Below are 14,140 nucleotides of genomic sequence, written 5' to 3' on the forward strand. Positions count from 1 at the left end.
GAAGTAAACAGTCCAGTATCTAACATGGATGCCCGTCAGATTTATGGACTTCATTGCCCTGAATTCTCAGCAATAGCTCTGCTGGATGGGAAATTCAGTCCCACATATTGGGAAGTTCTAGACGTTGGGGAAACTTGGTCTAGACTACAGGATGCCAGCAAGTCCACAACAAGACGGTATTCTTGCATCTTGTTTGCAGTTCACAGATTGAGTTTTTTTCTTCCTTCTCTGTAACTATGAGTCTATCAGTGTTTACAGTGGCCAGCATATGTCCTGTGTTTATAGATGGTGGAAAAAAGAGTTCAGGTATCTAATAACAGGCTATAAAAGCTCACACAACCTTCAGATGACTGCCTCACCAATATTCTTTGTTTAGCGGTGAAAGAGTTTCCAAAACGACTATTCTAAAATGACTGTGTCTAAAAATAGGCTGTAAGAAGCTCAAATACTGGTTGTACATACAACCTCCTTATTCAGCGCTACCGTGACGGTGTGAATCCCCCATAAGTTCCGAAGGTTAAGTAATTATGACTTAATGTCATACTTTACCTGGAAGCCATCAGGAATGGCCTCCTGCTCAGGCTGGGATGGTAGGCCAAGGAAAGGAACCCGACATTCATGGCTTGAACCCTGGAAATTGGAATCAAGAATGACTGATTGAGCCACATGGCTGGGAGAGAGACACTGAAATTACAGAATGGAAATGTTTTATCATGCCTGCCCTGCCACTGCCAAGGTGGAGAAATATGGCAGCTGCTCTGCCAAGGAACTCACCTTCAGAACTGAAACTGACAATAGATACCTCACCACAGAATTTTGCATTTCAAATTCCTCTTGTGAGTTCCTTCACAGCAGAGGCTTAGAACATACTAATAAAAGAAATTGGCATGGTACTTTAGTTGAGGTGCTAGACCAGCATCAGGGAGACCCATGTTCTAATCACCCCTCAGCCACAGAAGCTCCCCAGGGCTTTGGGCCCATCACTCTCTATCAGCCCAACCTACCTTACAGGATTGTTGTGGGGGAGAAACAAGGGAAGGGAGCACTATACCTGCCCCCTTGAGCTCCCGAAGAAAAAAAGGAAAATAAACCAATGAAAGTTTTTCTAATGAAGGAGCAGGCTAAACCAAACTGAAACATCAAGGTACGTGGCAACAACCCTGAAAGCTATCTTGCCCCAGCTTTGGCAGCCTTTGCTAACTTTTATCAGTGGATTCCCATAGCAACCCACGAATCTCTGTATTCAGAAAGTTTGCTCCCTCCCTTCTCCCCACTAAGACAATGGCTTTATTTAAAGCAGTTAAGTAGGACAGAAGATAACTTGCAATCTATTGCTTATGAATATTGCCTGCATCATCATAGGAATATGTATGCTTACATCCTTTCCTTTTCTCTAATGTATAAACCTCAGGGTGTTTTTTTTGTCTGCAGGGGAGGCACCCACCATCTTGGTGAGAACCCCTCCAGTGCGCCCTGTGTCGATAAAGACTGCAGCCAGCCTTGATAATTTTTGCTTTGAGCCTTGTGTTGATTCCACACCAATAAACAGTAAAATAAAACAAAAAGGGAAGATACAGAAGAGTGGTTCAGAGAAACCAGAACTAACATCTCCATCGCTCATCACGGCTAGCTGGCCTGGGAGCCCTTCTCCCTCATTACAGAGGGCAGGAATGACTGTCCTGCCAGGCAGAGCAACAGAACCATTGCTGCCAAAGGTGGTAGAGGAGATGTCTATCTGGATAGGGGTGGGCAACTTTTTGAGGGTGGGAGGCCATTTCTGGAAAGCTGGGGCTGTGGGGAAGGATAAGGATGCAAAGCAGGGAAGGCCAAGATTTTTAAGGGGGTCTTGGTTGCCTGGAGGAGTCTAATGGGTGCACGTTGTGCCCAAAGCAGCATTCTAGCAGAACGAACCGGAGAATGTTGCTGCTGGTGCTTCTGAAAGAAGGGAGACATTCTAGTAAGGCTGAAAACTGACCGCCACTGTAGCTACGGAGCCTCCATTCTGACGTGCCCCTGTGGAGTCTTGACTTCCAACCACGGTGGTTACTGCCTCTGGTGAGAGTGGGGAAACGCTGGGCAAGCCTTCGGTTCCCAGAAGTGGCAAAGGACTGCCGGGGATAATCCCGGCAGATTTAGCTGCCAAATCAATAGCACCTTTGGACAGAAAGCAGAGCAACGTGAGAAGGGACATTTTCCTCAAGGCAGAACACTAAACTCGAGGTTCTAGCAATGTTACATCAGCCCCTGCAGGAAAACACTTCTTATGTTTACATAATTCACCAATTCAGTACAGGTAGTCCTTATTAGTGACCGCAGTTGGGACTGGCAACTCAGCCATTAAGCAAAGAGGTCACTGAGTGAAACTGCAACTGTGCTTATGACGTTACTTCAGCTTTCCTTTGCTTTACAGACCTGCGAAGGTTGTAAATGTGAGGGCTGGCCACAAAGTTACTTTTTCATTACCATCTTAACTGCAAATGGTCACTAAATGAGGCAGTCGCTAAGTGAGAACTAACTGTATCTCAAAAGCTAAGTTTTTCCACTGCTGCATTATCTCAGCCATAGTTAAAACCTTAATCTCCACTGTCATGGTCTCACCTGAATTATTATCTTAGGTAGGTTCTTTTTCAAAAGGATTTAGGGCCCTGGGTGAACTTACATACATAATGATCACTTCAAAAACTAATCACGGGGGAAGACAAAGCCAGCTACTCTGCAACTAGTAACATTCCTCTAAACATCCTGTGCCTGGACTTTCTTCTTTGGACAAGAAGACCTACTGGACAGACGACTGGTGGCTTGAGCTGGAAGAATCTTGGGAACAATGGGACGCGACACAGCAGCTTTAGTCAGCGAAGACTGGATTGGCCGAAAAGATCCCCTTCCTAAAGAAAGAACAATGAAAAATGTCAGGAATGGTTAAGAGCACACTGCATTTGAAAAAAGTCACTTGGGAGTCATATTCCACTTGACACCCAGTTCTGATTCTTTCTCCCAGGAAGAAAACTGAAGACAAAAGCTTCCTTCACTTGGATCAGCTGTGTCAATGGGCATACAAAATCTTAGCGCTGATGATAAAACCGAGTCCCCAGAGTTAACAGCAAATGGGAGGGGGGGTGGAGATGAAGCTAAGGAGACTCCATCCACTAAAACAGTGCTTGTGAACCTTGGCCACTTGAAGAAGTGTGGACTTCAACTCCCAGAATGTGGACTTCAACTCCCAGAATGGCTGGCTGGGGAATTCTGGGAGTTGAAGTCCATATTCTTCAAGTGGCCAAAGTTCACGAACACTGCATTAAAAGCAGGCACAGGGGGGCCACACTCCTTCTTTCTGCCCAGCGGAATATCATGGACATGACAGATATAATGATGACACTAGAATGGGTGAGCCCCAAATTTAAGGACCCCCTTTTCTTTTTCAGGTTTTGAGGCTCTGGGGATGGGTTGAGAGATAAAATCAGGGTTTTAAGTCTTGTAGAACCTTAAGACACCCTTTTTGCCTGTAAAAACCTCTCCAAACAAGAAAAAAACTGGCTTGATTTGGAAGTAGGATTTGAGGGTCACAGGAGCCCCAAAATAAGAAAAGGTCTGCCTATCCTGCAGAGGATGCTGCATGGGACACTCCAAATTAAAGGACTGTCTTGTCTCTGAGGCCAATGGAAAGTGTAAATCCACAGCTGGGCAACCTTCACCACCGAGAAAGAATGCTTGGATTTTTTTCCCATTTTAAAAGATAAACTAGAAACAGTGAAAATGCAAAGCAGTACCCTGATGACAACTGAGGGCCAATAGTCATGTTTAGTGAATGTCCTAAAAATCAATGGGATTCCAGTTAGTCACGACTAACCCAAACCACACTGATTTAATTCAATCTGCACTAAGTATGACTTAGCCCAGAACTATCTTCAAGAGGTAGAACAGGGTGTCACGTACAATATTCAGGAAAATACTGAACAAAAAGAGAAAACGGTGGTGGATTCATTACCCATTAACTGAATTCACAAAGAAAGTATGGAAGCTGGCCTGATTCAAGTTGCAGCATCTACTGCACTGAGAGGTTTCCTTATTCAATGATTTCAATGCGCAATAATGCCTTTTTGAGTGAAGAGGCCCCCAGTAGAATGAATGGGCAGCACAAGGGGATGGCAAACATCTATTGGCTAAGTGCTGAAATCTTCTTTTCCCAGCTTTCACTGGGGGTATCATGGCAATTTAGTAGGATCCTGGGACCCCCAGATTTCCTTGAGGCATGCTACCCTATAAGTGTGCTTAGGATTCTATGCAAAGGGTCATGCTTCACTTCCCAAGAGGAAGGAAAGGTGGCACATAAACTTAACAAGCAACATAAAGACTTGCTGTCACATGGCTGTTAGGATGACAGCTGCTGAGAGTTGTGGGGGCTCTAGCACAAGTCCATGGATTAGAACTCTAATCAGCTCTAGTCAAAGAGCGGAAGTTAAAGCCTTCTCCAGCTGAGTCTAAACACCTGGCTCAGATTGCATACATGGCTGAGGCTCACCTGTTATGGAAGAGTTAGACAGGATGGAAAAGGAACAAACATGCTGGGAAGGATTTTCTGATGGCCTAGGAAGCAGCGTTCTCTGCAAGAAGAAAGCAAGGTAACTTAAAACAAAATAAATAAAAGATCCTGAGTTGTATTTGGATTGTATCTCTCTGGTCCACGTTCAACAACATAATCATCATACAGACAATCTCCAAATATATTCTCCATAACAATACATTTATGAATGCCTGGAGCTCTTGCTAATATTTTATTGCATTCAGCTAAGTTAAGGGTTGGGAAAGTCTGATTTGATATTGAGACCGATATTCCGTTAGGGTTTATCTGGTGAGGGCCATATGCTGGTGATAGGCAGGAACCTGTGCACCTTTTCTCCTATTCCCTCTCCCCTCAGGAAGGACAGATCATCTGACCAAAAACTGTCCGTCTCTTTAACAGATGGTGGTAAGAACCAAGCATCGCTTTTATGATACAATGTGAGAACTGAGTTTCTGCATCTTAAAAGAATTCTAAAATGTGTATTCAAGTCTGATCCATTCCACAGTACAAAGAGACGCATCTCCGGCAGGCTTTTCATAGCTCAGCTGAAATGCCTATGGAATTTGTTTCTCACTCATGCTGATAGGCCTTGTTCACTGTCTCTGCTTGCTCAAGAGAAAGCAGAGAATAACCTAGCAGGAGGAACCAATTAACTCTGTCCAAATGGATGGGGAGAAAAGCAAGTAACAATAACCCCAAAATCAGCCAAATGAATCCATTTGTCAGTCAAGAGAAGAAAGTATTTTAAGCAGCTGTTCTCTCTTACCTGTACAACCAGCGGCTTCCGCAGGTGTCTGCTGCGTAGTTTTCTTGGCTTTGGCAAGAAGAAGTCAGACGGCATCTGAAGAGAAACGGTGGTTCATGATACACCATTCTGATAACCGAACAAGACCATCAATACTTTGCCTGTTGCCTGAAAGGGACTTCCAGCAGCTCTGGGGTAGCTAAGGTGTCCCTTGTTGATGTAGTGTCTCCTGTGGCAAAGACCTCATGGCTCTACTTAACTTGAACAAGGGGAGCGTGAAAGGTGTCCAGCTAATTTGGTGATAGAAAGAGCAGAGTAACTATTCTGCTGCAAGACAAACAGAGCCAGAAACCGGGAAAGGGTGGCAGGCTCTTCCCACCTAAAAGCTGGAAGCTGATTCCAGGCTGTATGGTTCTGCCTGGAAAGTGAGAGGAAGGACTTCAGAATATTCTTCAATAGAGAAAGAAGCAGGCACTTTGATTCCTACTGACTGGAACTCTGCACTCACCCTTTTCCAGCCAGTAGGGAACCAAATGAGATTTTTTTCTTCTCATTGCCAACAAAACAGCTTTAAGCCAGTACATGTAAAGCATCAAAAATGCCATAAAATCCTATGGTGTGACCCACATTGAGACCTGGAACTGATACGTGCTTAACTCGGCCAGCCACAGGGAACGCTGGGTTAGTTTTCTCTTAGCGTCGCATCTGCACATTTTAAAAGCCGCAGAGACTCACACTGATGGTGTCCAAGCGCTGGCGGAAGCTCAGGTCTGCTTCTTTACTTTGCAAGAAAAGCTTTCCGTGCCTGCTGTTCGGTGGGAGAGTTGTGGGAATGGCAAAGAGGCCGCCATCTGCATCAGGATTGCTGGAACTTGAAGGACTAGCCACCAAGAGGGGTTTAGAAGGATTTCTCAAACCTGACAGGAAACAATATGAACACAAGTGTTGATTTACAGAGAATGGCAGTCAGGGATGACTTCCATTAGGAAAAGCCTGGGAAGTAAAAGGACCCCTTCCCCAAATCTGTATGGATCTGCAGGAAGCTGTGAACCACTTCACAAGGAAATAGGGAAATGAATCATGAGTGTTCCTGGAAGAATGTCAGTATTAATCATCATTTGTTCCCAACGAAAATAAATATACCAATGATGCAAGTACTAGTCAAGTAAATACTGTGACAAAAGTGACTGAGGATTCCAACTTTAGTTCTTCACTTCCTAACAAGTAACTGATTAACTGAAGGTTAATGGAATCTGGCAGAAGAGGAAGTGCAAACCTGAGGCTACCTAGTTCATTTCTGACATGCTAAATTGTGTAAAGATTAATATTTGGACACGATTCAGTTCCCCTCTTTCAGGAGCAGACAGGCAACTCGAATGATGCATTCACACAATGTAATTAAATCTGGTTATATTTGCATAATTCACTGAAGAGTAAACTCACCAAACGGGCAAAACAAAACACAACTCCACCCTAATCAAGGCTTAAATGAACCATGCTTTGCATGCAACCTCGTCTGTAATTGGCCTGTTAAGTCTGTGGTGGAAGCAAGCAGATATATTCAGACCATGCTTTAGATCAGTGCTTTTTAAACTTGGCAACTTTGAGATGTGTGGGCTTCAAGTCCCAGAATTCTGGCTGGTAAACTCTGGGAGTTGAAGCCCACACATCTTAAAGTTGCCAAGTCTGAGAAACTCTGCTCTGGATCAGTTCTTAATCTATCAATACCAGCCCAAATGTGTTGAATCAACGCCTATCCTTCCCAGTCAATCATGGCGCAAAGCAGGCTGCTTAACCCGGCGTCCTCTAATTCCCATCCAGCATTGGGGATAGGAACTAAATCCAACCCAAGTGAACATGCACAGACCCCTCACAAGCCACTTCTAACTTATGAATAAGGGGTTCCTTCTTGCTTGTTTAATCCAAGATGCCTAGAGAGCAGCAGAGTGAAAAAGGCTGTCCAAGCGTACCTGGTGTGTCTTCAGTTCAGGCATGAAGAAAGCCTGCAAACCAGAGTACTCCCTAGGACACCCTGACAAATCTGTGGCTCTCTGGAAGTTCTCAAATTCCAGAGGACAGGACCATTTCCTCCAACTCAGAACGTGAACGTGGCTCTTGGGCAATGTTGTCTGGTTTAGTAATTAATTCAAGAGACCCCCAAATCTGGAGACTTCCTAGTTGCAGAATTTAGACGGGGGGCGTGCACGTGGACACCGTAGAGGGCGGACAGTTTCTCTGCATGACTGACTCACCTGAGGAGCTGGAAGTGGCACTGGGGGAAACGGTCTTCTTATGAAGGGCAGGCTGATTGCGCGCACAGCCCGGACTCCTGGCGCTAACGGCAATCACCTTCCCAGGAGGGGTCAGAGCATGCTCCTCTTGAACGGGCTTGATCGGGGACGTCGCAACGGAATTCATTTCAGGGATCTAGAAAGGAAGCAGTTAACTCTCAGTTGCAGTGTGCTTCAAATCACCACCATCACCATCCAGCGTTAAAGAGCAGATATTCCAAAGAACATTCAGAACCACCACGGTGGGCCAGCATAATGGTTAATTCACGAGTTGGCTCGCCCAGTGGTCCAGAAATATTTGCTTTTAGTTAAGCGCCGTATCATTTTCAAAAATTTTAAAGGCTACCACAGAAGCCAGCCACCCTCACAAGAATTTGGTGTGGAACTCTGATTATTATCAGCACGGGGAATTGCTAAGAGAATTATTTTGAGACATTAGAAAAGCACTATTATTTCTGGACATTAAGACGTGCATAATATCTCCTTTCTTGAAAAGGCAATTTTTTCCACTAATCAAAAAAGAATGCAGTATCTTTGGCACAAATTTCATACAGTATTGTTTAATGTGATATAAAAGTGACACTTCTATATGGTTCATGTTTCCCCCTTTTTTTGGTTATTGATTGATTGATTGATCAAATTTAGCCACCGCCCATCTCCCCCAAAAGAGGGACTCTGGGCAGTTTACAATAAAATATGCCTTCTTATTAATTGTGTTCTTCTGTTTTGTATTTTTGTTTATAGTTTGTTCTTGCTTTTTTGTACAGGCAGTCCTCATTTAGTTACCAAAATTGGGACAGGCGACTTGGTTATTAAGTGAAGTGGTCGCTAAGTGAAATTGCAACTGATCTTACTTCAGCTTTCCTTTGCTTTACAGACCTGCGAAGGTCATAAATGCAAGGATTGGTCACAAAGTTACTTTTTCATCAGTGCTGTAACTGTGGTTGCTAAACGAGTCAGTTGTTAAATGAGGACTGCTTGTAGTTTTTTCGGGGGGAGGGTGTATTTTTGTCTATTTTTATTTAACTTGTACAGGTAGTCCTCGCTTACTACATCATTTAGCAACCATTCAAAGTTATGACAGTTGGGGAAAAAAGTTTTGCAACTAATCCTTGCATTTACGGCCACTGATGTGTCCTGCGGTCACATGATGGCCATTTGCAAGCTTCACAGCCAGTTTCCAACAAGCAGAATTAATGGAGAACGCAGAAGTGAAATCGCACGTCATGGTCATGTATTGTTTTACTTAACCACCATAGTGATTTTCTTAATGGCAGAAGTGGAAATGACACTGTAAGTCTGGCACGGTCACTTAATTTTTTGCTGAGCTGCCGCAGTGCTTAGCAACAGAGTTGCTGGTCCCAACTGTGGTCGGTAAGTGAGGACTATCTATACTAAAAAATGATGGGAATTCTCCCCGTTTTGCTTTCTCCCTTTTCTCTTTCTTTTTTTGGGGGTAGAACAGTAGATGGAAGGTCCACCACCACCTGCTCCATTCACAATTAGTCTTAAAAAGAAGATCCAAATTGGACCAAATAAAGCTGTTTCCTAAAGTCATTACTTCAGGAGAGAGAGGCAAGCAGAGAAGGGAAGCTGCAGGCCAGCTGCAAAAGACCTAAAGGCCTCCTCTGGATAACTGAGAAAGGTGGAGGACCTTCAGCCAAACATATCCACAAGATCTGTTATGATCAGCTGGAGGTTGTTGCGCGTGAGCCCAGCAGACACTTACTGGTTTGGGGTTAACTTCAGTAGAGATGAGTTTTAAGAGGCAGTTGAGGAGTTTCTGTTTATGAAAAGTGGCTGATGGAGGAACAGATTTAGGTTCAGAGATCTGCTCCCCGTCATCCTGGGTTTCCTGCCCCAAGACAGTCAGCCAATCATACTCGAGCTGCAGTTTGTTCGGCTTGCCCATCATGAGGTAGACTTCAGCCAAGGTAAGGCTTTCGGAGGTCCGCAGGCTCCATCCCTCTTCTCGGACTTGCTGTGCAAGGCGGCTGGGGTCATCCTTGAGAGACTTCGTGACCATCTGTCCCTGAGGTGGAGGTGGTGGCGGCGCTGGCAGTGAGGCGTTGAGCTTCTCCTGAGAGTCCTCCATTACTGCATCAGAGAGCTCCTTAACACACGGTTCTGCTTGAAGTCCATAGCAGTGGAAGGCCTGAGTTTCAGATGTGGAAGGACCACAACTGGGCAATTCCACCCTGCCACTCGCCAGCTGTGTGGGACTGAGGTGGCCAGCCTCTGTGCTGCCAGGGAATACCCCACTGGGAGGGGAGCTTTCCGGCAAGGCAACGTCTTTCCTGTCTGGCTTGTCCGCACAAAGACACTTCTCAGGGACAATCAGATCCTGGCAGGACTTCATGTAACGCGGAAAAGGATCGAGCAGAGAGAGTTCCTCCAGATCCGGGGGGAGACTGCCACAACTGCACTTGGTGCTGCTTGAGTCTACCTCAGTGGACAAGGCAACGGCGGGAGCCGCCTCTCTGCTCTCGGCCAGGGGAACGGACTTCTCGAGGCTCCTGCTTGGGTCCTGAAGCCCAGCAGGGGCTTTGCTGAGATGGTTGACGAGGCCGAGGTCCAAGGAGGCTCCTTCAGCCAGCCCAGCTTCGGGGGAGCAATCCCCAGTGTTCGCCGTGGGATCAAGGGTCAACTGAGGGTTTCTACTCACTTCTGCAGCACTCTCAGGCTTGGTTCCGCCCTTACTTTCTGCCCCCCGTGAGTATTTCACCTGTCCTCTGGCTGTCCCCTGACCACTCTGAATGCCCAGGATCTGGGCAGGGGGAAGCAAGTGGACATCTTTTGTACTCTGCTTGCACCGGCCAGATTCCTGCCAATGCACGGTGCAGAAAGCTTTGGAGTGTACTACTCGGGCAACCCCAGGCAGGGGCGTAAGCGTACAGTTCTCTCCCGGGAAGAGGTGAAGCATCATTTTCTCTTCTGAATAGCTGCTGCTTGCTTCGGCATCTCTTGAGTCTTGCAGCTGCCTTTCGGCTAGTGTTTTCCTCTACATGCAGGACGTTCAGGAAGACAGATGTGTTAGAAGAAAAGGGGAAGCTACATCTGTCAGTGTTTCCCCATACACCCCAAACAAGCCAATGGCATCTTCTTGGATATCCCATGAATTCTAAATGAAGAGGAGGGCAACTGAATGCTAGTAAGCTCAAGAATGCAAATGCAGAAAACCAGAACAGAAACCCTGGCTTGAAATGGAAAAGAAGGCTCAGTGAACGCTAGGAACGCCAGGAATGCCAGCGCTGGGCACAAGGAAAGTAAATGGCTTCTGCATTAGAGAAAGGATACAATGCGCACTTCGTGGAGAGCCCATTTCTGTTTCAGGAACTCAATGAGGCTGGACACCTTCCGATGCAGCTCCACAATCATTCTGATGGGTCGTGCAAGAAAGAAGAGAATGGGAAAAATCAGCAAATGATATCATTACCGTGGGATCGAAGTCGCCGGATAAGCTAAGCAAAGCACACATCAGCCTTCCCCATTCCTACTTCCAACCCGATCTAGAATTGTGTTACTCCAATTTTTACTTCACCAGAGAAAGGCATAAAGGAAGAAGACACAGAAGCACTGGAATTCAGGATACGAGACCACTTAAACACCTATCTTTTAGCAGGAAAGAAAAACATCCTACAAAACCTGTCCTTTTTAACAATGGCTCAAATATCTCCCAGAAGGTGCCAATAACATTCTAAATTCTCTGCTCAAGCTGAGTCACCCAGTTATTTTGCTTGCTGCTGTGAATCCAATTTCCAGAATCCAGATTCACACCAATTCACCTGCCCATAGCCAGCCTTTAAGGTACCTGAGACGTGGGTTCTGGGCCAGACTCTGCACACGGGCCCATGCGTGGTTATTCCGTGGCTGCAGTTCCACAGGGACCTTCAGTGGAAGACGCACAGGCTTCTGATCTTCCTCATCACTTATGCCTATAAGACGAAGCAGAGGGGATGCTCGAAATCCATCCATCCCTCCCGTCAGCCCAGTTACAGTTAAGTGAAATGCTCAAGAAATCACATTTCAAGAGAACAGTGTATCAGGGAATTAAACTGCTTTCTGATGTAGTGGAAACATGCTAAGGAAATTGAACAGTGTCTTTCTGATCCTGCACCATCAACATAAGGAGATCAATAAAAGTAACTGAAGTCTTAAGGCACTCCTGTAGGGTATGTATCAATAATCAAGAACAGATATTGTGGGCTGAGAAAAAAATAATCCCCCCAGACTGCAGATAGAGGTCAAATAGAAGGGTCAAGGTAACATAGCAGGGAAACCAACTTGCTATACTAATTGCAAGTTAGTGCGCAGCCTGGGTTGGGACCGAGGGAATGAGATTATGGGGCTGGAAGCTACAGCATAAGAGAAACGTGCCCATATATGGTAACCTGAAAAGAGAGCTGGTGGAAGGTAGGAATGAGATCAAACTATCCTCCCTAAAAAGGCCCACCGGAGGTACGTATGGGGCCTTACCCATGGGACTGTTACATGATTTGAAGATTGACGAGGAGGGGGGAAGCAAAGCAACATTTGCTCTACAATTACACAGATAGACCACGGACCCAGAGTAGCTTGATAGGTACAAAGTAATAATAAAAATAAAAAGATGGTCCTCCTAAAAACTCTTCAGACAGCTTCCCAAGACTTATCAACAAACAGTTCACATTTTCAAGCATCTCCTTGGTACGTGTCACTTTCCGTGTCAATGCCCTCAAGCTACCATCTCAGCATCTGCCTTTAAGGCTGAGCATCAGGCTGCTGGTGGCATGTGGATTTCTCCTCCCCGCAAGCTGGGTCAAACGGCTTTCCTGCCCAGAATTTCTGACATACCATCTGGATCACAGAGCTTCTTCAGAGCCCTACACATCGGTGCCTTGATGCGAAGGTTCCTGCCTTTGTAACGAACTGTTGTAGCTCTAAAAAGAATATTAAAAAGGGGTGAGATGCTGGAAGACACCACCAGGGAACTACCAAAAACTGTGTAAATGGCATAACGCACTCCCTTTCAGTGGCATTTCTCCATACAGGGGCCAAAGCAAGGGCGAGACCATTTTCTCATTGCAACCCCCAAGCAAGCATCCAGTCATTCTTGATGGTAACATTATTATAATTATGATTTAGATCAGGGTTTCTCAACCTTGGCAACTTGAAGAGGTGTGGACGTCAACTCCCAGAATTCCCCAGCCAACCATCTTCAAGTTCCCAAGGTTGAGGAACACTGGACTAGATGGTTCTTGACGGCTGCAAAAATAAAGTAAGCACTGGTTGCCTGCTAGCCAGGCTCTGAAGGCTAAGAGCCAAAAATATACAGACCTCAGGAAGGGCATTTTGTAACTGCAGATGAAGATAAGGGACCCCAGTGTTAAACTGCTATTCATGGTGGGAACCTCCAGGAAGTGGAGATAGCTGGCTGGGGAATTCTGGGAGTTGAAGTCCACACCTTTTCAAGTTGTCAAGGCTGAGAAACGCTGATTTAGATTAATTACAGCTACCCTGCTCCATAAGACTCTGGCCAGCTTACAACGCCCAAAATATACTGAAATAGTTCCATCAGGCACTTGACAGAGTACAAGAAAACACACATCTGTTCTTAGAGTTTGCAGTGTGAAAGAACGAGACATCTTAAAAGACAGCAACCATGTTTTCTAAAAATCACTCACCCAGCTTGGATAAGCTCATTGAGTTTAGCTGCGTTTTTGTCATCCATACCTTTAAAGAACATGAAAAAAAGGAATCACAGGCAGAATATCAGAAACGAAACACGACAGGACAAAATAATTAACAGCTTTAGGGCCATCTTTATCACTACCCAATTGCCATTCCTATGGAGATATCATTTTAATTACACATCAACAGAGCAAGATTCTTCGAGTTATTCTAGAAAATGCATTTTAGGCATCAAACCAGTACAACTTAATTGCATGGGAAGTACCCCTAACCCAGAGTTGCTCAAATCACAAATTTATGATATTATTCGATTTTTTAAAAAGTATAAAATACACCTCTCTCTGAACTCCTTGTATGAAGATGTATATCGCAAGAAGAACTGATGATGATGAATGGGAAAGAGGGAGTTTGAAAAGGAGGAATGTGCACAACCGAGAAAGCCAAAACTTGAAAAGGGGGATGAGAATAGGATAAAAAGAATGCCAGTTCTATCAGTTTCTGCACTGAGGGTGAAAAAGTACCTGCCTAACTATATTAAAATTGCAACCCCCCACTTGTAAATTAAAACCCGAACATTTCCATCATGGCCACTGTGATTCTCTGACATAAATAAAGAAGAGATCCTGAATATCTTACTCTGAAAACTAGTTACCAGGGCAGCACAAACCTTGATGCTGCCCAGAAAGATGGACATCCCAAATGGTGTATTTGTTGAAATTAACATTCACTTCACCAGACTGGAAGAACCCAGATGAGGAAGTGGCATTCCTGGACCGTCACAATTACTTCTAAATAATGAAATCAGAGTCTAGAATAGTTGCTGGGCAGACGTGCCTCAGAATTGTCTACAAGGGTTATATGCCACAGGCCGTA

General features: G+C 45.1%; 1 protein-coding gene across 1 annotated transcript in view; it reads right to left on the reverse strand.

Moving 5' to 3' along the window:
• CRAMP1 (cramped chromatin regulator homolog 1) overlaps positions 1-14,140 on the reverse strand; it is a 43,157-nt gene that overhangs the window by 9,569 nt on the left and 19,448 nt on the right. The window contains exons 6-17 of the mRNA XM_063314808.1: positions 13,261-13,309; positions 12,431-12,516; positions 11,409-11,532; positions 10,895-10,976; positions 9,327-10,598; positions 7,559-7,733; positions 6,042-6,223; positions 5,328-5,402; positions 4,520-4,601; positions 2,781-2,885; positions 1,976-2,154; positions 550-630 (exon numbers count right to left, since the gene is read on the reverse strand). Coding sequence (XP_063170878.1) covers positions 550-630; positions 1,976-2,154; positions 2,781-2,885; positions 4,520-4,601; positions 5,328-5,402; positions 6,042-6,223; positions 7,559-7,733; positions 9,327-10,598; positions 10,895-10,976; positions 11,409-11,532; positions 12,431-12,516; positions 13,261-13,309 — 2,492 coding nt within the window. The remainder of the gene's footprint in view (positions 1-549; positions 631-1,975; positions 2,155-2,780; positions 2,886-4,519; positions 4,602-5,327; positions 5,403-6,041; positions 6,224-7,558; positions 7,734-9,326; positions 10,599-10,894; positions 10,977-11,408; positions 11,533-12,430; positions 12,517-13,260; positions 13,310-14,140) is intronic.

This window comes from Candoia aspera, chromosome 14, assembly GCF_035149785.1.
Source record: "Candoia aspera isolate rCanAsp1 chromosome 14, rCanAsp1.hap2, whole genome shotgun sequence".
NCBI lineage: Eukaryota > Metazoa > Chordata > Lepidosauria > Squamata > Boidae > Candoia > Candoia aspera.